Source organism: Schistocerca piceifrons, chromosome 1 (assembly GCF_021461385.2).
Source record: "Schistocerca piceifrons isolate TAMUIC-IGC-003096 chromosome 1, iqSchPice1.1, whole genome shotgun sequence".
In the NCBI taxonomy this organism is placed as follows: Eukaryota; Metazoa; Arthropoda; class Insecta; order Orthoptera; family Acrididae; genus Schistocerca; species Schistocerca piceifrons.
The window spans coordinates 837463566-837491528 of record NC_060138.1 but is presented as its reverse complement, the minus strand read 5'-3'; the positions used below and the strand labels follow the sequence as shown (position 1 = coordinate 837491528).

The following is a 27963-nucleotide window of genomic DNA, read 5'->3' as shown; positions in this document are numbered from 1 at the left end:
AATTTTCGGTAACCAGAAAGGCCCGTACAGGATCTGCAACATGCGGTCGTGCATTATCCTGCTGAAATGTAGGGTTTCGCAGGGATCGAATGAAGGATAGAGTCACGGGTCGTAACACATCTGAAATGTAACGTCCACTGTTCAAAGTGCCGTCAATGCCAACAAGAGGTGACCGAGACGTGCAACGAATGGCAAGCCATACCATCACGCCGGGTGATACGTCAGTATGCCGATGACGAATACACGCTTCCAATGTGCGTTCACCACGATGTCGCCAAACACGGATGCGACCATCATGATGGTGTAAACAGAACCTGGATTCATCCGAAAAATGACGTTTTGCCATTCGTGCACCCAGGTTCGTCGTTGAGTACACCATCGCACTCGCTCCTGTCTGTGATGCAGCGTCAAGGGTAACCGCACCCATGGTCTCCGAGCTGATAGTCCATGCTGCTGCAAACGTTGTCGAACTGTTCGTGCAGACGGTTGTTGTCTTGCAAACGTCCCCATCTGTTGACTCATGGATCGAGCTGTGGCTGCACGATCCGTTACAGCCATGCGGATAAGATGCCTGTCATCTCGACTGCTAGTGATACGAGGCCGTTGGGATCCAGCACGGCGTTCCGTATTACCCTCCTGAACAAACCGACTCATTCTGCTAACAGTCATTGGATCTCTACCAACGCGAGCAGCAATGTCGCGATACGATAAAGAGCAATCGCGATAGGCTACAATCCGACCTTTATGAAAGTCGGAAAAATGATGATACGCATTTCTGCTCCCTACACGAGGCATCACAACAACGTTTCACCAGGCAACGCCGGTCAACTGCTGTTTGAATATGAGAAATGGGTTGGAAACTTTCCTCATATCAGCACGTTGTAGGTGTCGCCACCGGCGCTAACCTTGTGTGAATGCTCTGAAGATCTAATCATTTGCATATCACAGAATCTTCTTCCTGTCGGTTAAATTTCGCGTCTGTAGCACGTCATATTCGTGGTGTAGCAATTTTAATGGCCAGTAGTGTACAATACGAACCGCGCGTAGCACACTACACACGCTAACGCGTTTCTGACGTCACGGAAAAAAAACTGCAATACCCAATTGCTTTCTTGAATCGTGTACTGGGTCCATAACCTACTGCAGAAACTTCAAGAAAGAACTAACGGGCACAACATAAAGCATACGCACGACGTAGTTGCTATAACAAGACACATGTATTTTATTTTATGACAGCAACCAAAGACAGAGATATAGTACACAGCAGAGAGATTAATATAAACATTTCACTTCAACAGAAGGTCATTGTTATGTTAAAATAAGGTAAACCCAACAACAAACCTTAAAGTTTCGTTATATTGCCGCACTGAGTGTGAGGTACAAATTATTTGAGTGGCTGCTGCATAAAGGATTCAAGTACTTTCATGGACAATTAACACAAATTTTTTAACAAGGAAAAATCACCAAACAGCCGTATGTTTTCAAAAGTTGTTACTTTATTTACCCGACCAGTTTCGGGAATCTCATTACCGCCATCTTCAGGCCCCTACGCGCTCTATGTATAGCGAATCAGATACATCAATGCATGTGTAGCCGCATGCATCCATAATCTGTAGTCAAGTCTTCGAAATACACACTCTACAAAAAATTCACTGAATCCATGTACTGATGATTCCGAAAATATCCGGTTGTTTGCTTGTTTTTTCTTTGACGAATATCTGAACGGCTGCTAATGGATCTACAGACTTACATAGAATCTGGCTCCCAGAACCAACTAATGACCTCTGCTGTATTTACTGAACTATCTGCAGATCATAATACCGTGTGGAGGTAGGGCGTTATTTATCGGCTGCTTCGTATAATACCACGCAGAAGAACAGCACAACTTCGTAATAATACGCTGACAGACAGACCATTCCAGGCAATTACAGACAATACCACTAGACCCTCAACAATGGCGTACCTCAAGCTACTATTTAGTTAGTATTTTGCTGATATGTCAGCCACACTGCCCAGGAAGTTTAGTTACGCTGCTGACTGGGTGACAGAAACACAGGACAAACAAATCGACGTCGCCAATACACTGTATTATCAGAGGGCATAAGCAGAATGGGGTAATGCTTCCATAAATAGGGACTTTAACTAAACGTTAAGAAAACTGAATCCTCTTCTTTCACCCTATCCAACGGTGAACTGCACATATTTCTCGATGGTAAATGTCTGACCCATAACAAACGGCCACGGTAACTTGAAGTTATACTTGAGAAAACGCTGTCATTTAAACAGTATCTAACAAATACTGCAACTAAACTGAGTTCAAGAAACGATGTTCTGCAAAAAAATATGTGGCAAAACGTAGGATTCTGCAGCTTCGACCTTACAATCATCTGCCCTCGGCCTTGTCTACTCAGCAGCAGAATATTGCAGCCCTGTCTCGATAAACAACATCCGCACGAAGCTGGTAGACATGCGATTAAATAAAACAGTGATGACTGTGTTATTGGCACAATCAAATCCATTCCATTATTCTGCCTACCTTCTCTGAGCCGCAATCCACCACTTAAGTTGAGAAGAAAGAATAGTCTTCTCGGGGAATACAATAAAAACTGCATCAACCAGCAATTGCCAATTCATGAGGATATTCTTGCTGTCAAAATCAACAGATTCCGCTTCAGAAATTCCCCACTCAGTACAGCTAGCAATCTGGCGGACCGTAAGTTCAGTCTCCACGAACCTGGACGCAAGAGTGGTGTAATAACACTCCACTAGAGCTCCAGATATTTCTCCAAGCCCACAAACCGCGGGAACGTGATCTCCCTGGAGGACATGGATTACACTTTACAGGATTCAGACCAACCATGGGAGATGCTGTGACCTTCCTATACAGATGAAGAATGAATACCATTGCGGAGTGCACCTGTGGCTTCCCAAGACAGGCTATCAGAGACATTGTGGAAGAGTGCCCCAAAATTTGTACGCTGGAAACCCCTTGGAATTTTGGGAGACTACAGCTGATGTGATAAATTACATAAATAATATGTCTGTAAATTAAGTATGTACTATATTCATGTTTTTGAACTGATCTCTAATTTCAGGACGATTAATAATAATGCCTGTGAGTGTGAAGCGGAGGAACAGACAGTCAGACATGTAGTGGAGAACTGCCGGCTCCATCTTTTCAAATGTAGTCTCAAAGGCTTACACAAAGTGACAGCGAGTACCATTATCTGATCACGAAATTTAAACGTTAATCTATGAAAATACTGTGTGTGTATGTATACGTGTGTGTGTGTGTGGTCTGTAAAACCATACGATGATAATGATGCTCCTGTATTAGAGTACATCCTTTTCCTGTCACGGTACTGGACGAATGAACGCACAATCATTCTTAAAGTGCGTTTACACCTGTGCACCCTGCGGCTAGTGGCCGTGCGACAGTAGCCTGCCCCACGCGAAGTGGGTGCGCCCGAAGAGAACACTGGTGTGAATGGAATCACTCGCACGTAAATGTTGAGGAAGAGGCATGCAATCTACACGCGTGACTCTACTTGCGTGTGGGGAAAGCACAGTCGTACAGCGACAAGGTGCAAGGTACGCACGAGTAAACGCACCGTAATATGTCAACAGAGACCGCTCAGTTTACCGAAATGTGGCAGCAGACTCGCATACCGCTGATAATTTTGACCGGGATAGCTGAGGCTTATACCTTGATCCATCTCTAATAACCAGGACACATGTATCAAACGAAAACATAAAAACTGGAGAATGGGCAATTTGATTTTTCTATTCACTATTCTATTCTAGATATACAATCATTGCGAATATCATTTGTTACATGGAGTGACTCCATTTTATTTTGAAAGGTTGGACGAGATGGAATGGAACCTGGAAACGCTGACAACGGACCACCTGAGGCATTCTATCCTCTCCCAGCTAGTGCACGCTGTTCGGCGCATCACAGTGGCCATGATCATCGGAAAAAATTGCCATCTCCAACATACATACAATTATCCTCAGCTGAGCCTGAAAGAAAGTGGTGAGTATCTTATTTGCAAGTCTGTTTTTGTGAAATAAAGCGTTGTTGTTGTTGTGGTCTTCAGTCCTGAGACTGGTTAGATGCAGCTCTCCATGCTACTCTATCCTGTGCAAGCTTCTTCATCTCCCAGTACCTACTCCAACCTACATCCTTCGGAATCTGTTTAGTGTATTCAACTCTTGGTCTCCCTCTATGATTTTTACCCTCCACGCTGCCCTCCAACACGAAATTGGTGATCTCTTGATGCGTCAGAACATGTCCTACCAACCGATCCCTTCTTCTAGTCAAGTTGTGCCACAAACTTCTCTTCTCCCCAATCCTATTCAATACCTCCTCATTAGTTATATGATCTACCCATCTAATCTTCAGCATTCTTCTGTAGCACCACATTTCGAAAACCTCTATTCTCTTCCTGTCCAAAGTAGTTGTCGTCCATGTTTCACTTCTATACGTGACTACGCTCCATACAAATACTTTCAGAAACGACTTCCTGACACTTACATCTATACTCGATGTTAACAAATTTCTCTTCTTCAGAAACGCTTTCGTTGCCATTGCCAGTCTACATTTTATATCCTCTCTACTTCGACCATCATCAGTTATTTTGCTCCCCAAATAGCAAAACTCCTTTACTACTTTAAGTGTCTCATTTCCTAATCTAATTACCTCAGCATCACCCTACTTAATTCGACTACATTCCATTATCCTCGTTTTCCTTTTGTTGATGTTCATCTTATACCCTCCTTTCATGACACTGTCCATTCCGTTCAACTGCTCCTCCAAGTCCTTCGCTGTCTCCGACAGAATTACAATGTCATCGGCGAACCTCAAAGTTTTTATTTCTTCTCCATGGATTTTAATACCTACTCCGAATTTTTCTTTTGTTGCCTTCACTGCTTGCTCAATATACAGATTGAATAACATCGGGGATAGGCTACAACCCTGTCTCACTCCCTTCCCAACCACTGTCTCTCTTTCATGCCCCTCGACTTTTATAACTGCCATCTGGTTTCTGTACAAATTGTAAATAGCCTTTCGCTCCCTGTATTTTCCCCTGCCACCTTCAGAATTTGAAAGAGAGTATTCCAGTCAACATTTTCAAAAGCTTTCTCTAAGTCTACAAATGCTAGAAACGTAGGTTTGTCTTTCCTTAATCTAGCTTCTAAGATAAGTTGTAGGGTGAGTATTGCCTCACGTGTTCCAATATTTCTACGGAATCCAAACTGATTCTCATTAAGGTTTGCTATCGAGAAACTCTCGTGTAAGGTAATGAACACGTATATGGTAAGGCTGCGCTACAGCTGACAATAGTGTCCTAATCAAAGTACACAGAAAACAACAAACATAGAACCATAAGAAGTGTTCAGATGAAAAGTTAGGAAACATAGTAACAACCAGGTCGGTTGAAATTTGCATATGCCACTTTTGGATAATATAGTGCGACGTCTAGGGACGCGAATGTAGTGTCCGGCGTGGTTGTGCGAATGTGCAGGCTCATGATGAAGGGGAGAAGCAGTCCATTTTATGCGGAAGTGGATTTGAGGGCATCATGGCGCTCACGTTGCAAAATTCGACGACTGAGGAGCAGCGAGGTGTTATTAGATTTCTGACTGCGGAACAAGGCTAAACCGACCGATTTTTCTCGTGGAATAATGGCCGCTTACAGGGGAGAATGTGTGACCGACAAGTCAGTGACGGGGTGGTGTGTCCGTTTTCGCGAATTTCGTCGAGTGTTTGAGTGAAGACCCGAGATCAGGCCAGGTAAACAAGTTAATCACGGCCAAAGTCATCGAAAATGTAGACGACCTATAGAGAAGTGATCGGCTTTTCTCATTGTGAAGTGTTGGCCGTGATGATGGGGGCTAGTGTTGGAACAGTGTGGACAACTGTGCACGACAGATTGGGCTACAAGGAGCTGTACGCGCAGTGAGTTTCAAAGTAGCTCAACGAACTGCAAAAGCAACTGCATATGGGGCTGGCATTCAAACATCTGTTCCGGTATCATGAAGACCCCGCCTTCCAGGAATGGGTCGTTGTCGGTGATGAGTGATGGTGCCATCATTTCGTGCCAGTGACAAAGCGGTACAGCATGCAATGGAAGGATGAGCCATCACTTCCCGCTGACAAATTCAAAGGTGTGCCCTCAGCAAGCAAGGTGATGCTCACAATCTTTTTCAACGTTCGGGGTTTGATACTCATCGAATTCCTGGGGCATGCAGACACGATTAACAAAGGCATGTACTGTGAGACACACTGTAGCCTACGCAAGTTCATCAAGAGGAATAGGTCTGGGACTGCTCACGAACGGAGTGAGTCAGCTCCACGATGACGCGCGTCCACGCGTCTCAAAAGTCACACAAAGTGTAATGGCCGAGTCCAAATGGGAGGAGCTTGAGCTTCTGTCCCACAGCCCGGACATGTCACCCTGCGACTCCAATGTGTTTGGTCCGCTAAAAATGAAAGTACATCTCAAAGGGAAGTGCTTCGATTCGGACGAGGAACGGAAGGGCATTGTGGAGGAGTGTCTCCCGTCACAGCCACAGGAATTCTGGGACAGGGAATCCTTCGGCTCGTGAAACGGTGGGATAGTTGCGTTCAGGCCTCTGGTGATTACTTTTGAATAAAGAGTTCAGTTATAACCACAGTGTTGTTTCACACCTTTTCATCTGAACACCCCTCATAACAGCAACCACACCGGACGAAAAGAGCCATGTCTCCTGATAACTGGATTACACGTAAGGTTAATTACACTTAATATTCTACACGGACGTTGAGGACACGATTCAATTGGTGTCAGATAAGCACATCAGACAAAAAATTAGTCACCACCCTCCACCGAGCAGAGATCACGCAAACACCCCAGTATGGCACACTGCTTCCATCCTTGGTTATGGCCTGAGTCCAGCGAGTAAGAGAGTGTACAAAGTTCATCAAGTACGCCACACCCAGATGAGGTCACTCATCAAACCCTACAGAGGTACCAGATGGCAGGGACGTTGATTTCTACGTTTCAAACGCAAGTCACAGACCTTTTTTTTGAGAATAAGATTTAGCAGGCCAGCAAAGAGCGATAGGACCCACAAGTGGTCGTTAATCCAGGAATGTACTCATGCTGCCCTGTGAACAAGACTGTGGTCTTTGAAGATGGGAGTATCTACAGCCTACTCAATGTGAGGGCGTAGAAAAAGTGTGGAATTAAAAATTACCACGTGATTTGATGCAGTCTAGACTGCACCTTCACAAAAGGTCTACGCGAAGCTTCTACAGGTGACCTTTTAACACTCTTGCTCATTGTCGTTGTGACAATAGAGATAATGCAGAAAGGTGCTGTCAGTTTCTGCCGGAATTTATGGAGTTGAATGTCCATCTGTAAATTCATAGGGACCTCCTGGCACACATAAAAAAAATGAATTGATCGTACGGCATTGTTAGCCTGGAGGTCCCATTCGGGTTCGGCCGCCAAGTGCAAGTCTTATTTCAGTCGGCGCCATGTTGGGCGACTTGCAACCGATGAGGAGGATGAAATGATGATGATGACAACACAACACCCAGGCCACGAGCGGAGAAAATCTCCAACCCGGCCTGGAAACGAACCCGGGCCCAGTGCAATGGAGGCAAGCACGTTACCACCCAGCTAAGCAGGCGGACGCTGGCACACATTGCTACAGAGGATAGGAGGAGCCCCTACACAACGCCAGTGCCAGCAGAAAGAATACTTTGAATCGAAAGAAGGCAAGAATAGACGCTGTTTCGTAACAAGCAGTTCAACGTGGATTACAAACCATAGTGGAGTTTGCTATATTTTGTTTTTTACTTATTTATGCTATTATATCACCTAGTAAAATTAGGGTGTTCATGCTATTTCTTATATCTAAGCAGACATAGTCCCAACGCATTGCACAATAGTAACATAGTGATAGTAATAATGCTAATAATAATAATAGATAGACATAAACAATCATCATAAAGGAATTCAAGTTCAAACGCTCTCTTTAAATGGGAATGATCGAAAATAATAATAATAATAATAATAGATAGATACATATACATACAGAATAATGAACAGGGGAGAGCCTTGTACCCCAAGCCTGCATGTAACTTCAGTCTTTTTCACACCAAGGACAGGACATTTACAATACAGCAACAGAGACTAACAACATAGAAATGCTACGTAGGCCTAAGGCAATAAAAGTAATTCTTTGCTTTTAAATGTGTATTAACATGAACTTTGGGTCTAATTTCTTACCCAGGAAAATTACTTTTATTTGTATTTATTTGGATGTTCGGTTTATTAGCCCTAGGTCTGTGCTCAGGGGGTCTAGCTGTAACATACGACTTGTTCACTTATGTTAAGTTATGCCTCATGGTACACCACCGCATTGTATCTTAAGCCAAATACAACATTTTGAAGAATGATCTCTGTGATACAGCCTTTTAATAAACTCTTGTGTATTGTGATTCATTTGACAGGAAATAAGGCAAGCAATGAAATGGTTAAATAATGGTTAAAAAAAACATGCCCTAGGTACAAGCCCTTCACCTATGTATGTAGAATTTAAGAACTGCCAGTATCTTGTCAAATGTAAGTAGTGATTTCTAACAAAAATGTATCGTAGCAGTACAGAAGGAATCACTATGGAGAAGAGATTGATTGGTCAGAGGAAGAGTGAGAAATGAGTGGGTAAGATTAAGAGATGAGATGGAACGAAGAAAATTGAAGTAGATCGGTGCTAGGAAAGCACAGATAATGTTGACATTAAGGCAGGGACACTGATTCGCTGTTGGGCAGAACGAAGGCAACGGGGATATGCCAAGAGGGGAAGATAAGCAGATGATAACTGATAAAGCTTTAATCTCCTTTCAAATGCAGAATGGTTTTGGAAATGATGCAGGTTAGAAGTTAGTTCGTGCTAGAGCTATATAGCTGTAATGAAGAGGCAGATACAGACAGTTTTAGTGTTATGTAGCGGTACAGTCAAGATATAAGATGCTGGACGTTTACAGTCTGGTAGTGCAGTTACAGAATGATGACAGGTATTTGATACGTAAGGACACATGTGACTGAGAAATCAGTGAAGAAGACAGAACATGTGTAAATAACTTAGCCTCTCCATTCGCGTCCACCCTAGTATGAAACAGTCCAATGTTACACACACTCACACACACACTTCTTATGCAAGCATTAATTGCTAGTTCGAGTCTTATGGAGCTTCCACTATTTGTGAGTTGTTCAACTACATCGCAGTAGTAAAGAGTGGCAGCACTAAAGACTGGACTAATTTCTGTGTTATTTATAAAAAAAAAAAAAAAAAAAAAAACAGAGATTTCCTGCATGCTGTAACAGTTTATTCTTCCCAACTGGAATGCTCATCCAAAACTGTACCGAGAATTTTTACTCTTTTTTGATGGTGTAAGTGGATATCATCGAGAGGTATAGTGTGAACTGTTTTACGAAAAAGTCCACTGATCCACTTTCTGTATGATATGAAGATGACCTGCGATTTATACGGGTTTAGTTTTAGACCCATGTTTTGTGCCTATCGTGATACTAAACACAGGACATCATTTAAGCGCTGACACGACAGCAGCAGTCGTTTTATAGCTGGCGCTTACATATTGCTAATGTCATCAGTACTTAAGTGGCAGTTCCAAGAGTGTAGCACGAACGAAATATCATTGATACACAGTGAGAAACAGACACTACGAGACCTAACTGTGTTCCAATCTCGAACATTAAGATTTATAGAGTCACATTTAACAGCAAAGTAGCCAAATCATTAGATAATAACATATGTATCAAAACTGACTTTACAGCTTTGAAAACTCATACTGATTTATTCATTTAACTTACAGACATTGTTTCGGTGTAACTTTATAGCAAAATACACCAAGCTTTTTACCTTAAGCCGAAACAAATTCAATGTGACTTCCATCGGTTATGCAGCACACATCCCATCTGAAGTTATTTCTTGCCAAACTCGCTGCAGCATGTTGGGTGTTACTTGCACAGTTGTGAGGTAGCTTGTAGCTCTCAGCTCTGGCAGGGAAGCCTGTAAGGGTGGAAAAAAAACACGATATTCTTGATGGATGAATCCATGAAAGAAAAAGTCAAGAGGTGTCAGTCCAGTGAACGCAGGAGCCAGGCAACTGCCACACTTAAGACCGTTCAGTTACCTGGGAAGCGGACATTTAGGAAATCGCGGACGTCAGAACACAGTAGTAATTTTTCCAAATGAGATTGTTTTTGTAGATCTACTGGAAGGAACTTTACCATACTCTGTGCGAAAATTTCGTTACAGGGCTGTTACATACTTCGATTCTTCAAACCAAATCACACAGAGAACACACTCAGAACCGGTAAAGACGGCCATCTTTGCTGCAACTGCCGCTAGCGCTTGTAGTGGCGTGATTTTGTACTAGTCTACCATGTGAGTCAGAAGTTGGTCTATTTTCCTTCAAGATGACACCAAGACTAAGTTTGTAAGTCGTATATATAAGTTTGTGCCAGTTTTCAAAGACGTTAAGTTCTTTTTGATACACTCAGTACGCGATGTTAAATGTAAACACTATTTCTTGCAACTCTAATTTTTTAACTGACATAATTATTCGTACATCACGATTGACCAGTTTCTCCTACTTTATTTTGAAGTGAAGCTACATAAGTGAACAATAGAAATCAAATTATGAACCTGGATTTTACTATGTGATCGAATGCAAGGGGAATTACCGATTGCGAAATAATCGACACACCAAATAATAGCAACTAGGCAGATTCTCGCCAATAATACGAAGTGAGTTGCAGGAGGCCAGAACTTCGTCTTGGAACAGTAAAAAAGTTAACAATTAAAATATTATAGAGTAAACATTCACATAACTGTATGATCAAGCTTGTAGATCTGACGATCGTACATTATGTTTTTCAGGCGTTAAAAACATAGGCATATCCCACGAACAAATCAGTTTCTATACAAAACCCAATAAGATCAGAGTAAAAACAGAAGCACTAGAAAAATGCCAGGAAGCTAAATTTACGTAGAATTTCTCAACATTGCAACAAGCTCAGCAAACGAAATATTAATCATCACCTTAAAGGAGCACACATGGCTTTGTAGCAGTCTAGCTGGCGCAGGCACCCGTGGCTGAGGGTTTATCACTTTAAGCATGAAGAACTTTAATTCCAAGAACTAAGATTAAAACGGAAAATGAAGAGAAAAACAGAGAACTGATCATCGAGAATCACAGCATGAGAATCTAGCTACACGGGAAAGAAGAGTAGCCCCTTTGACTAGTAACTAAAACGTCCTGGCTTCTGGTTCGACGAGATCCACCACTTATTTCTGAATAAAGATCATCAGCAATTGCGGCCAAGGACTTCTGGCATAACGAGTCATCCTCGCTCTTCCAAAGGCTTGTCAAAGAGGGCGGAGGAGCGGACAGAGTTTCAGGGCAACCTCTTGCCTTTGGGGTGGGAAACTGCTGCGAAAAGCGGAAGAATCAGCAGTGATCAGCAAACTGAAAACGCAGCCGGCAATGGACTCCACTGCATTAAAGACACATATTGTGGATGCATAGTAGGTGGAGTCTGTAGTTGATAAAATGTCGTGACACTCTCTCCACTGCCAAAAGATTTCAAATTAGTGCCCCATTCGTACTTCTGGGTACAGAATGTCAATGGATACGTAACCGTGAGAACAAGATTGAACAACCAACGAAATGGGAGCTTTATACGAGTTGGTGAGTGAAACGTAGAAATTTTTTAAAGTAGTACGGAAGCTACAAAATCTGAAAAAGGAAGTGCAAAGGCCCAATCTATATACACTACTGGCCATTAAAATTGCTACACCACGAAAATGACGTGCTACAGACGCGAAATTTAACTGACAGGAAGAATATGCTGTGATATGCAAATGATTAGCTTTTCAGAGCATTCACACAAGATTGGCGCCGGTGGCGACACCTACAACGTGCTCAGACGAGGAAAGTTTCTAACCGATTTCTCATACACAAACAGCAGTCGACCGGTGTTGCCTGGTGAAACGTTGTTGTGATGCCTCGTGTAAGGAGGACAAATGCGTACCATCACGTTTCCGACTTTGATGAAGGTCGGATTGTTGCCTATCGCGATTGCGGTTTATCGTATCGCGGCATTGCTGCTCGCGTTGGTCGAGATCCAATGACTGTTACCAGAATATGGAATCAGTGGGTTCAGGAGGGTAATACGGAACGCCGTGCTGGATCCCAACGGCCTCGTATCACTAGCAGTCGAGATGACAGGCATCTTATCCGCATGGCTGTAACGGATCGTGCAGCCACGTCTCGATCCCTGAGTCAACAGATGGGGACGTTTGCAAGGCAACAACCATGTACACGAACAGTTCGACGACGTTTGCAGCAGCATGGACTATCAGCTCGGAGACCATGGCTACGATTACCCTTGACGCTGCATCACAGACAGGAGCGAGTGCGATGGTGTACTCAACGACGAACCTGGGTGCACGAATGGGAAAACGTCATTTTTTCGGATGAATCCAGGTTCTGTTTACAGCATCATGATGGTCACATCCGTGTTTGGCGACATCGTGGTGAACGCACATTGGAAGCGTGTATTCGTCATCGGCATACTGGCGTATCACCCGGCGTGATGGTATGGCTTGCCATTCGTTGCACGTCTCGGTCACCTCTTGTTGGCATTGACGGCACTTTGAACAGAGGACGTTACATTTCAGATGTGTTACGACCCGTGGCCCTACCCTTCATTCGATCCCTGCGAAACCCTACATTTCAGCAGGATAATGCACGACCGCATGTTGCAAGTCCTGTACGGGCCTTTCTGGATACAGAAAATGTTCGACTGTTGCCCTGGCCAGCACATTCTCCAGATCTCTCACCAACTGAAAACGTCTGGTCAATTGTGGTCGAGCAACTGGCTCGTCACAATACGCCAGTCACTACTCTTGATGAACTGTGGTATCGTGTTGAAGCTGCATGGGCAGCTGTACCTGCACACGCCATCCAAGCTCTGTTTGACTCAATGCCCAGGCGCATCAAGGCCGTTATTACGGCCAGAGGTGGTTGTTCTGGATACTGATTTCTCAGGATCTATGCACCCAAATTGCGTGAAAGTGTAATCACATGTCAGTTCTAGTATAATATATTTGTCCAATGAATACCCATTTATCATCTGCATTTCTTCTTGGTGTAGCAATTTTAATGGCGAGTAGTGTAATAGCGAATACTCTGTTCAAAAATCACAAGAAAAGGACTGTGGGGCGGTGGGTTTCCTCACCTTGTCACACTCAAACCTATTATTTTCCTAAAAGTGTGTTCATCCACGCTACATGGGTCTGTAAATTACTGACTTGAACAACATGAAAGTAGCCTTAACTGCGCTACACACAATTTGGAGTCCTCTTGTTCACATTCCATCTAGTTGTGGGTGGAAAATAAACTCTTCCTCACTACTTTAAGCGATATGTTCACACGCACCAACTTGTTCACAGATACCATAAGTTATCACACTCCTTCAACACACAGCAGAATCTAAATTTCCTCAAAGCTCCATTATCTTTAAATTTCAATTCCGCTATGTATTGTTCATACAGTTCAGAAGAGGAAGGTTTTAATGTCCCACCCACCACTTGGGTTTAGAGTACGGCCGCTCACAAAAATATGCGAGACGGAAACAGGAAGGAATCACGAAGTTTAATCATAAACAGTTGGAGGCCAGGCTTGACCTTGGAGCTGAGCGAAAGGGAGGGGAAGTCCTTGTCTCTCTCGCTAACTGCCGAAAACACTTGCTTCCGCACGGAAGTTATGATCAGAAAGGCCTCAAGACACGGGTAAGTTCTAGCTGGGTTATACCATGGTAAGACAGATTCACAAATCAAATATTGGATTTTAATTCGTATCCAGGAGCGGATATAGACTCGGGTCACGATTCAGTTACGATGAAGAGTAGAGTGAAGTTCAAGCGGATGTTCCAGAAGAATCAGTACGAAAAGAAGTTGAGAACTAAAGTAGTGAAGAATGATGAGGTGCATTTGAAGTTCTCTAATGTGACAGATACTGCGATAATGAATTCCACAATAGGCACCTCAGATGAAGAGGGGTAGACATCTATGAAAAGGGCAATCACAGAAAATGAACAAACAAATATAGATACAGGGAAGGAAACTGCGAAAAAACCTTGGGTAACAGAATAAATAAATCAGTTGATCGACGCAAGGGAAGGAGGTCAACAAGTGATAAGGAAAAGAGTGGAACACAGCAATGAAAGTCACTTAGGAATAACGTAAATATGAAGTGCAGGGAAACCAAAGTCATTTGGCTACTGGAAAAATGTGAAGAAACAGAATGAGAAACGGTCGTCGGAAGGACTGATTAAGCGTGCAGAAAACTCAAATCGGAAGTCTTCCACAACTCTGACTTTCCTAATGAATCCCCTGTGTTCTCGTCCCCATCGTAGAGGTCTTCGGTGTAATCTTTGCTCCTATTCATTCTCTAGTTCGTATATAAAAATCTAATTCCTCTTGAGTTCTTAACGTTAAAACCTTTGGTTTTTTTCACGGAAGCTGTTTTGACGTTTTTATATACTAATCAGTCCCTCCGCTGATCATATCCTTTTCGATTTTGAACTGGTAGGGAGCTAGGATCTGCGAGCAGTAAGGTGCTGTGCGTAACAAAACAATTATAAAGACACAATTATTTATTTACCATAGAGGTCAATCTTACAAGTATCAAAACAAGTAATATTTAATCGCCACGGGGAACATACTTTTTATTACAACGATCAGCGTATCCAAAACAAATCCTTAGAGTCTGATAAACGGGCATATATTTAACAAAAGATTTTAGCAATAGTTTCTGCAATAAACAGTAGCAGACAGCTGATTTTTAATGTGCTATACACGTCTGTGAAGCAGACAATGAAATATTAAAAGGCTGCTAATTGCATCTGCCAGTGAAGCATACCCAACGTACGTTCAAAGCTTATCAGAGCATGTAACCGAAATCATTAACACGCAACATTATAAAAAGAACAACAAATTATACGCGTCTGTGAGGCAGTCAGTGAAACGATTGTTCCCAAGTTTTTGTTAAGAGTACCTTTTGTATCCGTCTGTAAAGCGGACAAGGCAGAATATTTTATGATCAGTACTAAACCAAACAGGTAAAAAAGTCAAACATTTAGAAAGGAATCAATCGATGCACGTCTGTGAAGCCGATAGAGCAGGACCTTAATAAAAAAATTTAAAATAACACAAATTACGCATGTTCGTGTAGTGAACGGAGCAGAATACTCTAATCAGTTAACAACAGCTCCTCTTAGGGGCCCAGGCGGTTGCTCGATTTATAACAGCTTCTGGAATATGCAGAACAGAAATTAGACTTACATAACAGACTAATGACAAACCTTAAAGTCTCCTTAAATAGAACAGTATCATGGGAACATGGAACAGAACCTGTTTTGGGGCCACAAATACCAAACCCGAAGAAGCACTTAAATTCAATGGCACTAGTTTTCAGATTCAGCTAGCAAGTGAAAGGCGGCACATGCCTCCCCGAAAACACGCAGAACACGAGTCTTAAACTTGAGTGGAAGTATTTAACATCGAGAATATAAAATACTTAGATTTACAACTGCACGCACCAACAGTAGGCAAATATTTCAGTCCAGTGACCGTTAGGCTAAATGACGTTCAGCATGACGATGCTCTGTTAATGTAACTAGCCGAAGTACGGCCAGAAGAATATGGACAAGATCAACAAAAGACATTAAAAGATGACAAGGAAAAGTTAGTCTTGCGAGCCATAATTAACAGATTAACGCTTGACAAATACCATGGTTCCTGCATTAGGTAATTTCCAAGAAGCGTTGTCTACCGAACGCGCAGGCTCCGTACAGTATACAGGGTGAGTCACTAACTATTGTCATCAAGAATAGATCCGAAAGTACGATAGTAGCTGAAAAGTTTGTGGGGCAAATGTTGTATGGGACAACGGGGGCAATAGTATGACGTTAGTTTTTTGTTGCTAGATGGGGTCGCGTCAGAGATATGAAGGTCAACTTTGTTTTTTTAAAGGGGATGCTATGGTTTGGTACTTATTTTCTGATAGCGGCGATCGAGAGGAATCCAATGATGTGTAACAGTAAGGTATTTGAAGCTCAACGAAGGTCAAAAAGGTGGCATGAACGTCCATTTACAGAAGGTGTTCGAAGTGATGACCATTGGTATGAATGCAGTGCTGCAATCTTCTTATCATGGATTGAGTGGTGTTCCTTATCACTTCGGCACTTATCGAAGCACATGCTCTGACAATTCTCTCTCGTATGTCGTGCAAGTAGTAAATATTCGCCGAATACGGCGTACCCATCTAACGTGCCATTGACATGTAAACACCATTCGACGGTTTCGCAATACAACACTAATAGGAACGGTAAGACTAGTATCGTCGAATCAAGAGAATGTGAATAATGTATTCCTTCGAAGAACAAGTCGATATGCTTCTCATTTACAGAGAATGCTAACGAAATTCAGTGAGAGCAAGAGACTTATACGCTGAAAGATATCCCCAACGTACTCACCCTACAAGTGGTACATCTAAATTTTAAATATGTGTATGATAAATTGAGAGCAACTGGATCTTTAAAGCTTCGGAAACATATCCCGCAAAGGAAAGTTACTAACGAGGAAACGGAAATTGGTACTCTTGCCACTGTCGTTCTAGATCCTTGTGTTAGTTCGCGTCAAATCGCAAGGGAATCTGGCATGAGCCAGAACAGTGTTGTTCGTGTTCTGCATCGCCATAAATATCATCCTTACCGTAACAGTCTGCACTATGAATTAACTGGTACGGATTGTAGGCATCGCATTGAATTCTGCCGATGGGCTCAATTTCAGATTCAGAGAGATGACACATTTATTAATTTATTTTATTTACTAATGAGGTTACATTCACGAACCATGGAAATGTTACTTTGCATAACATGCATTATTGGGCAACTGAAAATCCGCGTTGGCTGCGCCAAGTTACACAACGAAAACCGTGGTCGGTGAATGGTGTGGGATCCTGGAGGACAGAATTATAGGTCCGTATTTCATCGAAGGAAATCTTAATGGTAATAAGTACACCATATTTCTGCAATAAACATTAGATCTTTTATTGGATGAAATATCCTTAGGAACAAGGAACAGAGTGTGGTATCAACACAATGGGTGTCCGGCACATTTTTCGCTGATGGCTAGAAATGAGTTGCAGAGACAATTCCCAAATCGTTGTTTTGGACGCGGAGGATATTTGTCGTGGCCGACTCGTTCGCCAGACTTGCAAATCTGGGTTTTTTCTTGTGGGGATTCGTAAAGACATTGTTTATAAAGACGTTCCAACTACACCTGAAGATATGTGAGAGAGAACTGTCAGAGCATGTGCTTCGATAAGTGCCGAAGTGATAAGGAATACCACTCAATCCATGATAAGAAGATTGCAGCACTGCATTCATACCAATGGTCATCACTTCGAACACCTTCTGTAAATGGACGTTCATGCCACCTTTTTGACCTTCGTTGACCTTCAAAGATCTTACTGTTACACATCGTTGGATTCGTCTCGATAGCAGCTATCAATGCCAAACTATAGCATCCCATTAAAAAAAAAACAAAGTTGACCTTCATATCTCTGAAGTGACCCAACCTAGCAATAAAAAACCAACGTCATATTATGGCCCCCGTTGTCCAATGCAACTGTTCTCCCACAAGCTTTTCAGGTCCTATCATACTTTCGAATCTATTCATCGTGGCAATAGTAACTCACCCTGTATATCGACCAGGCGACTCTTGTGGCGACAAACAAGGATACTGTTTATTGTGGTGGCTAGAGCGACGAAAAAAAAACCAAATATTTACTAAGTTAACGTCAACTGCAAAGGGAACTAGTGATTTCACTTACTTTACTCGGCAACCACGTCTGTTTCATTTCCGCGGGTTGTATACGCAACTGGGAGCAATCCTTGGTCTCCATTATCCGGTTACATTCTAGATATGTCTCTGAGAATTATTGGGAGAGTCTGAGAAGATTGAATTTTCTCACGCAGCCGCAAATTGTGGAAATACAGGTACTGGAGGAGGTACAGTTCGACACTGTCTCCCTGTCGGCTCTCTCTTTTAATAGACGATTTGACAGATTAACACAACCGCTCTGTAATCTGCGTGTGGACAAATGGATCGTCCGAAGAGGTGATAATGATTTATAAATTCATGTTGATTTATAAATCCATCCTTTTTCTTCAAGATGTTGTAGGATTTAATCCCGTCTGTTATAACTTTGGTCCCTGGTAAGATGAAGTCCTTTATGAGAAACATTAAAGTTTTCTTGCCCCTCAGTTATACTTTCGGGATTCCCTTTCAGTGCCTCCGAAAATCTATGTTGTGTCCAATTTCGTTTTTTAGCAGCCGTCCTTTCTTGTATTTCCGAGCGGCTATGTGCGATTTGTTTATTCAAGCTACTTGTTTTGTCCACCAATCAGAACACTGTCATTCGTGACTATCACACAGCAGACTTCTCGACAGAACTCGTAATAGTCACAAACGGTGTCTGTCGGTAGTCGATAACTCAGTTTCGGAAGCAGTAGTTTGTAGGGTAGTTTTTTACCCAACACGAGACTAAAATAATGCTCTTTTCGGAAGTCAAACTACAACTGTCGAAAAATGAGTTCTTCCTTTCCGATGAGTTTTGTGACACCATGCACATTACAACTGAAATGGGAAATCAGCTTTGGCACCTTTCTTAGAAGTTTCACACAGCGGTTTCCGTAACAAATCGCACAATTCATGAACTCTTCATTTGGAAGCAATCATTATTCACAACAGAATTCTATACGAGATTGCACACTACGCAATCGAGGAATTAACTTTCGCCTGGTAAGAGTATTGCGGCTCGAGACTACAGCGGCTGCACTCATTCCTGTTCACAACAATAAACGATACACGATGTTCCCTTGGCAACAGGCTGAACACTTTCCATATCTCCCGCTATGACAGCCGTGCGTTCGAGTTATTTCGTCGAACGATATGTATCGTTCAGAGCTCTCGCGTTCGATACGCAACGCTTCTTGGAAATTACCATGCGTTAGACCGAAGTCAATCACGGAAGATGCAGATTGCTACGTCCACCAGTTAAGGCAGCAGGGAACTCGCCAAAACGAACTGCATTGTGCAGCCTCGTCATCTGGAGGACAGACTAGGGAAACAGTTCTTCAGTAGGCGAAGGCGCGGCCCCCGAAGTAAACTCCAACGACCCAAACACAGAGAGCAGCCCACTGCGACACCTCAGCACAGGCCACCATTCCAAGACGGCTCCGTTTAAAGGTCAACAGGTCGACCTCCAGATAATGGCCTCCTGAGCAGACAGTCACTTCTGCAAGATTTACTCGATCTTAAATTAGCCTCGCGTTGTTGCCAGGAGTGTCACCACATTGGAAGCCCAAAACGCCGAAACTCAGCAACGAAACCATTGAGGTTCAACGAGTACCAAAATCGATAGTAGGGCGCGCGCACGGCTCAGATTTCTTCACATTATTTCTGCAGCCTCTTCACTTTGACTTCCCTGTAATTCTTATTTATTTCATTCCCAAGTCAATTCTATTTCTGAATTTCTCTCTTTTTCTGAACATATGTATACTTCCTTCTTTCGTCGATCAACTAAAGTATTTCTTCTTTACCCCCTCATCGTCAGCCAGCCGCTGTGGCCGAGTGGTTCTAGGCGCTTTAATCCCCAACACGCTGCTGCTACGGTCGAAGGTTTGAATTCTGCCTCGGGCATGGATGTATGTGGTGTCCTTAGGTTAGTTAGGTTTAAGTAGTTCTAAGTCTAGGGAACTGACGATCTCAGATGTTACACTACTGGCCATTAAAACAGCTACATCACGAAGATGACGTGCTACAGACGCGAAATTTAACCGACAGGAAGAAGATGCTGTCATATGCAAATGATTAGCTTTTCAACGGCCTCGTATCACTAGCAGTCGAGATGACAGGCATCTTATCCGCATGGCTGTAACGGATCGTGCAGCCACAGCTCGATCCTTGAGTCAACAGATGGGAACGTTTACAAGACAACAACGATCTGCACGAACAGTTCGACGACGTTTGCAGCAACATGGACTATCAGCTCGGAGACCATGGGTGCGGTTACCCTTCACGCTGCATCACAGACAGGAGCGCCTGCGATGGTGTACTCAACGACGAACCTGGGTGCACGAATGGCAAAACGTCATTTTTTCGGATGAATCCAGGTTCTGTTTACACCATCATGATGGTCGCATCCGTGTTTGGCGACATCGCTGTGAACGCACATTGGAAGCGTGTATTCGTCATCGCCATACTGGCGTATCAGCCGACGTGATGGTACCGGGTGCCATTGGTTGCACATCTCGGTCACCTCTTGTTCGCATTGACGACACTTTGAACAGTGGACGTTACATTTCAGATGTGTTGCGACCCGTGGCTCTACCCTTCATTCGATCCCTGCGAAACCCTACGTTTCAGCAGGATAATGCACGACCGCATGTTGCAGGTCCTGTACGGGCCTTTCTGAATACAGAAAATGTTAGACTGCTGCCCTGGCCAGCACATTCTCGAGATCTCTCACCAATTGAAAACGTCTGCTCAGTGGTGGCCGAGCAACTGGCTCGTAACAATACGCCAGTCACTACTCTTGATGAACTGTGGTATCGTGTTGAAGCTGCATGGGCAGCTGTACCTGTACACGCCATCCAAGCTCTGTTTGATTCAATGCCCAGACGTATCATGGCCGTTATTACGGCCAGAGGTGGTTGTTCTGGGTACTGATTTCTCAGGATCTATGCACCCAAATTGCGCGAAAATGTAATCACATGTGAGTTCTAGTATAATACATTTGTCCAATGAATACCCGTTTATCATCTACATTTCTTCTTGGTGTGCAATTGTAATGGCCAGTAGTGCAAGTATCATTGTGCTTAGAGCCATTTGAACGATTTGAACCCTCATCGTCGATCTATTGAATTATTTCTTCTGTTGCCTAAAGTTTGTTTGTATTTACCTTCCTTGTGTCTATATTTGTCTGTCCAGTTTCTGTGATTGGCTTTTTTTAGAGATGTCTGTTCTTCTTCAATGGAACTGCATTTTGTGGAGTTTATTAATGCAGTGTCTACAGCATTAGGGAACTTCAAATGCAGCTCGTCATTCCTCAGTACTTCAATATCCCGTCTCGCTTCCCACGCCCGGGTTCCCGGGTTCGATTCCCGGCGGGGTCAGGGATTTTCTCTGCCTCGTGATGACTGGGTGTTGTGTGATGTCCTTAGGTTAGTTAGATTTAAGTAGTTCTAAGTTCTAGGGGACTGATGACCATAGAAGTTAAGTCCCATAGTGCTCAGAGCCATTTGAACCATTTTTCAATGTCCCGTTTCTTTCCACACAGATTCTCCCTGATGATTCTCTTAAGCTTCTGGCACAGTCGGTTAGTGGTCCTATGGCCACGCTGTTGTTCTGAGTCCACCTCTTCACCACATGTTCTGCAGTCATCGCACTACAGCCAACTGTTTGTGCTATCTGGCGGAATGATATTCTCGGATCCTTTATGTGAAAAATTCGACCTTTTTCAAAGCCAAAAAGATGGAGATAAACTGCACAGGCCTGTCCTCTGGACATTTTGTTCTGTGATCTACCTCTTAATAATTCTGTTAGCATTAGACACACACAATAACCATCGTGTACTCACATCATTCTTCATCTGTTGGAATGTCTGTTTTCCCTACTGAAAAGGATAAGGATGGAGTTTCGATCATCACAACCCACAGTCATAAAAATACTGGAGTACGAGTTTGGTAACATTTCGACAAGGTGTCCATGCTATAATTCTTATCATTTCCGACAGCGTATATTGATCTAGTTCCAAAAAGTAAATTCTGTTTTGATACTCTCTATGTTCCATGGTGAAGGCATAAAGTGAAAGTTGTTCTACAGAAATCTGAAAATTTTGCTTGTTTCCAAGTACACTATGCGATCAAAGGTATCCGGGCACCTGGCTGAAAATGACTTCAACTTCGTGGCGCTCTCCATCGGTAATGCTGGAATTCAGTATGGTGTTGGCCCACCCTTAGCCTTGATGACAGCTGACAGCTTCTACTCTCGCAGGCATCGTTCAATCAGGTGCTGAAAGGTTTCTCGGAGAATGGCAGCCCATTCTTCACTGAGTGCTGCTTTGAGGAGAGCTATCGATGTCGGTCGGTGAGGCCTGGCACGAAGTCGGCGTCCCAAAACCTCCGAAAGGTGTTGTATAGGATTCAGGTCAAGGCTCTGTGCAGACCAGTCCATTACAGGAGGGATGTTATTGTCGTGTAACATTATGAACAGGTGCTCGATTTTGTTGAAAGATGCAATCGCCACCCCTCAATTGCTCTTCAACAGTGGGAAACAAGAAGGTACTTAAAACATCAATGTAGGCCTGTGGTGTGATAGTGCCACGCAAAACAACAAGGAGTGCAAGCCCCCTTCATGGAAAACACGACCACGCCATAACACCACCGCCTCCGAATTTTACTGTTGGCACTACACACGCTTGCAGATGACATTCACTAGGTATGTGCCATATCCACACCCTGCCATCAGATCGTCACATTGTGTACCGTGATTCGTCACTCCATACAACGTTTTTCCATTATTCAATCGTCCAATGTTTACTCTCGTTACACCAAGCGAGGCGTCGTTTGAATTACCGGCGTGATGTGTGGCTTATGAGCAGCCGCTCGACCATGAAATCCAAGTTTTCTCACCTCCCACCTAACTGTCATAGTACTTGCAATGGATCCTGATGCAGTTTGGAATTCCTGTGTGATGGTCTGGGTAGATGTCTGCCTATTAGACATTACGACCCTCTTCAACTGTCGGCGGTCTCTGTAGTCAACAGACGAGGTCGGACTGTACGCTTTTGTGCTGTACATGTCCCTTCACGTTTACACTTCACTGTCACCTTGGAAAGAGTGGACCTAGGGATGTTTAGGAGTGTGGAAATCTCGCGTACAGACGTATGACACAAGTGACACCCGATCACCTCACCACGTCCGTGAGTTCCGCGGAACGCCTCATTCTGCTCTCTCACGATGTCTAGTAACTACTGAGTTCGCTAATATGGAGTACCTGGCAGTAGCTGGCAGCACAGTGCACCTAATATGAAAAACGTATGTTTTTGGAGGTGTCCGGATACTTTTGATCACATAGTGTATATCGTCTGTCTTCTGCTCCAGAATTCCAGAACGGGACGACGACTTACCTGGAACAGCTCTCCAACGACTGGCGAAATGCTGCGCAGCTGCTCTCGATTGGTGTGTCGCACCTCTCACAACTTTTCGTTCCCCTCGCATTCGAACACATGGTAAGTACTCTTTTTCTCTCCTCTTTTCAGATACATTATATGAACGAAAAGACCTAAAAGCCTCCCGTAAGTGCTCAGTTCCTGGAATCTGTTTCCTCATTTATTTGGCTTTCACAGTTATTTTCTTTGTCTCTCTGACTGTAATGTTAACCCTCTGCAAGACACCTCTACATAGGTAATCCTTGTGTGTTTATTAGAAAAAGAGTGCAAAGTTGTCCATACCCTTTTTTGTACTTGCCCGTATTTTCCTTATCAGATTTCGAAAATTTCATTTTAGATCCAACTTTACAATCCTAAGCCCCTTGGCTACATATTTAGCGGAGATAGTTCTAGATTCTACAGTCACGTATTTTATCTCGATACTTGTGGATTTGCTTATGTAGAATCTGTTACTCCCAGCATAGTTTTAATATTTAATAAATTATGAGGTAAATAAATTTTTGTGCACTGTGCTATGTCCCCCCTCCCCTCCTTTCTCTTCACTACTTTTGCTTTCAGAAAATATGATAATGCTAAAATTGCTTTGTTGTCCGTGGTTCAGTTTACCTATGGAAAGGAATCCTTGTGGACCTAAGGCAATTTGACGTTATCTGAATCTTCTCTCCTATTGTGACTTTCCCTTCCCCTACTGTTAGGTGATCTTCTGCTCTTTTCCTTTTTCATTTCTTGGTGTTCAAAAAAGTCATCACCGCGCACCCCTGATATGCTGCCTCGTGACGATGTCACCGACGGCGATCTACCACGATTCTTAGTTGTTCCGGATTCACTTGGACTCCCTACATTGTAGTTCTGTATCTTTATGATTGCCTCAGTGTGTCTCTGTTCCTCATCTTCGCTATCAGATTGCCCACGACGGGCTTGATTGTGTCTATCATCCTCAAAAGTTCCCTTGGATCGGTATTCTCCTCACCTGTGCCATGTGCTGCTAACAAAGCTAACTCTTTCACATCCCATAGGTTTTCTTGACTACCCCGTGTATCTGCAATTTCTGTGTCTTTACAACTAGTGATCTGTTGTGCTACTAAGCGCGCTTTCGCCCTAGTTATCATAGACTGATCTCTGATAAGAGTTCCCTTAAAAGTACACACAACTTACTCTACTCACATTTATTATGCAACCGACATGTAACATGAAATATCTACAACAAAAAAGCTAAACTAATGGCAACCTCGTTTACGATCAGTGTCTGTACAATACAAACAAATACAACGACAAATGGCATGACATAAACATTAATATATTGCAGCCAGCGAGCTGAAGCACAACGCCTCTGAAAAGAAATACAATAAAATACACAAATACAGGGTGTCCGAAAAGTCTTTCCCTGATTACATAAATTGATAACTCAGGCTAGAAGTAAGATACAGACATGAAACTAGTGTCTAATTGTTTACAAACTATCAAAGTTTTTTTTCACACATTAGTAAACTTCCACATGAGCACCCTTGGTAGCACGTAGCACATCTAGACGATATTCAGTTTCCGTCCAGTAGCCTCAGCGAAGAAGAATGGCCCGACAATTCGGTCGTGCAACAGCGCGCACCAAACATTCACATTTGGACTGCCTCTGGTGCACTCCATGACTTCGCCAGGGGGTTGTGAACCCCAAATGCGCACATTATGGCGATTCACTACTCCACTGACGAAAAAGGTCGCTTCGTCGGAAAAGGCAATTCGTCTGAGATAACCATCTTCGTCCTCAATACGTGATAGCATTTCGACCACCAAGTCATTGGGCAACAAGGCCTGAACGATTTGCACTTTGTGTGCACGAAACAATAAACGTTTGTGTAAAATGTCATGGAGAAAGCTTTTTGACATCTGTAATTCACGTGAGGCCCTGCGCACCGATTTCTTCGGACTTCGCAGAAAAGACTGCCTTACAGCTTCCACCCTGTCTGCTGAGGTTCTTGGTCGACCACACCTCGGAAGGTCAGCAACCGATCCTGTGTTCTTGAACTTCTCATACCAGGCTTTAATGCTCTTGACATCAGATGGATTCCTTCCAAATGTTGTCTGGAAGTGTCTCTGCGCTGTGGTTGGCGATCCTGTCTCATGGTACCACAGGACACACTGTGCCTTCTCCTGATTGGTTAACATGGCTTCTTGGGCACTGCACCTCATTCACTACTTACGTACTGCGAACCTAAAGCAGAAAAAAAACTTTGATAGTTCTAAACAATTCGACACAAGTTTCATATTTGTATCTTACTTCTAGCCTGTAATCAGGAGAAGACTTTTCGGACACCCTGTATTATTTTTTAATGTTATCGCGTTACTTTCCCAGTGTAAACTATACATGCAAGCTGGCTTGTTTCAAATCGCTCTGAGCACTATGGGACTTAACATCTATGATCATCAGTCCCCTAGAACTTAGAACTACTTAAACCTAACTAACCTAAGGACAGCACACAACACCCAGTCATCGCGAGGCAGAGAAAATCCCTGACCCCGCCGGGAATCGAACCCGGGAACCCGGGCGTGGGAAGCGAGAACGCTACCGCACGACCACGAGCTGCGGACATACATGCAAGCTAGTGATCACTATAAATAACACCTAAACATTATAAATGAGAAGAAAAATGTTGAAAATCTCCGAGGTTTCAAACCACTTTATGGCTACCATCAGAAGACTCTAATTAGGATCCTGGTAGGGTAAGCCATATCCATGATGCGACTCCAGGAGGGTGTAAAATGAATATGCGCAATGGAAATACTGAACGCAAAATGAAGATTTCGCACTGTTTGACTACTCCCTGAAGCAGATCTTAGGATCTCTTAATGGTGATTATCTCCTTCTTGTTCTTTAACATATAAATTACAACATAAACATAAATGAATGATTAAGGGAACTAGTAACTACTAAATGATAAATGCTGTTTCCTCTTATACATTTACTGTAGATTAAAACCCCCTTTATTACAAATGTTTATATATCAATGTGCGATGGACATAAAGAGATACAAATGAATTTCCTAACTAATACGATTGATCAATTGCCCAAATCTGCCCCTTTTTATGGCTACGCGATCTCATATAAATAACGTGAGACGACTGACATCATCTACGTACCAAACACTAGAAGACACTACTTTCAAAGATGATCTACAGTGGATGCAACATAATTGGAAATAAAATTTGCGTGATCACAGCTGTTTGGCTTTATAGCCCTAATAAGCCAAAGCAATTAGCAATATCACCGTATGTACTGCGTCCGGTGCTTCGGAGTGATGGTTCTTTTACACGTCTGTGACGATGGAAGAGCTACAGCCACAAATTAAACTCTTTCAATCACTAGGGCGCCAGAAGGCGGTCCTCTGATTAGTACACTATAATACCGTCTTCTCTTCTCTGTGTTCTACAGGCGAAAAGCGCGAACTTCCAGCCAGCCACAAGGGCGGAGTTCAGATAACGTCTCAACGTGAGTTTAGGCAGAAGAAGTGCTCTCAATCACTGAACGATGAGCACTCAACGACGACTCCTTACCCGGAGGCGAAGTCCAGAATGGTATAAGTTAAAAAAAAAAAATTGAAATGTGTGTGAAATCTTATTGAACTTAACTGCTAAGGTCATCAGTCCCTAAGCTTACACACTACTTAACCTAAATTATCCTAAGGACGAATACACACACCCGTGCCCGAGAGAGGACTCGAACCTCCGCCGAGACCAGCCGCACAGACCATGACTGCACCGCCTTAGACCGCTCGGCTAATCCCGCGTGGCGGTATAAGTTCGCAACAGTTCAGTGCCAAACCGTTCTAACTATAAAATCTCGTGAGAGCAAAGACAGCAAGTCCGTCGGTACCAACAAAAGCTGATACTGAGCGACTGTCAAACCCAGTTGCTCCAAACGGAAGACCTCTTCTCTCCACCGGTGGCTTCCGAGCAAAGCTCGGCTCCCCTCCCTCGTAACTCAGAAGGCGAATCATATTCTCGAAACCACAGAATATTCTCCCTCTCTACAGATTCTTCCGAACGCCGCCTATACTCATACAATGGTTTCTCAGAGTAAATTTCCTCAGAAATAACCCAGCCTGCGATTTCCGAGGTAACGCTTCCTCGTTCCTCTCTGCTGCGTCCAAGATTTTCAGAGTTTCCGAAGTATTATCCAGTTATCCTTTCGGCCCTCTACTACAATATCGGCCAGCTGCCGCTGTATTGTGCTTCCGCGCTTAGGTGCCCAGACCGTTCGTCTCGGCACTTCCTGTGTGAAGCAGGACCAACACACCTGTGTGGGCTTTGCCACCCAGGGTTTTGAGTTGCGCCTGCCGTTTCATTTCCATTGGCGTTTCAACCTCTGTTGCTGGAGGCTATCATTCATTACACTCTTTAGATAATAAAGACACTCCGTCACCTTTCATGCAACAAGCGGTAACAACTATTTACAGGGTGTACGTGACAATGTCAGTCTTCTTTATACACACACACACACACACACACACATATATATATATATATATATATATATATATATATATATATATATATATATATAAACCTATCAAATTATACCTAAT

At 43.2% G+C, this 27963-nt stretch overlaps 1 protein-coding gene across 2 annotated transcripts in view; it reads left to right on the top strand.

The window, feature by feature from the left end:
• LOC124794115 overlaps positions 1 to 27963 on the top strand; it is a 157103-nt gene that overhangs the window by 51398 nt on the left and 77742 nt on the right. For both annotated transcript variants that reach the window (XM_047258073.1, XM_047258074.1), the window contains 2 exons: positions 3864 to 4036; positions 23319 to 23446. In XM_047258073.1, coding sequence (XP_047114029.1) covers positions 3864 to 4036; positions 23319 to 23446 — 301 coding nt within the window. The remainder of the gene's footprint in view (positions 1 to 3863; positions 4037 to 23318; positions 23447 to 27963) is intronic.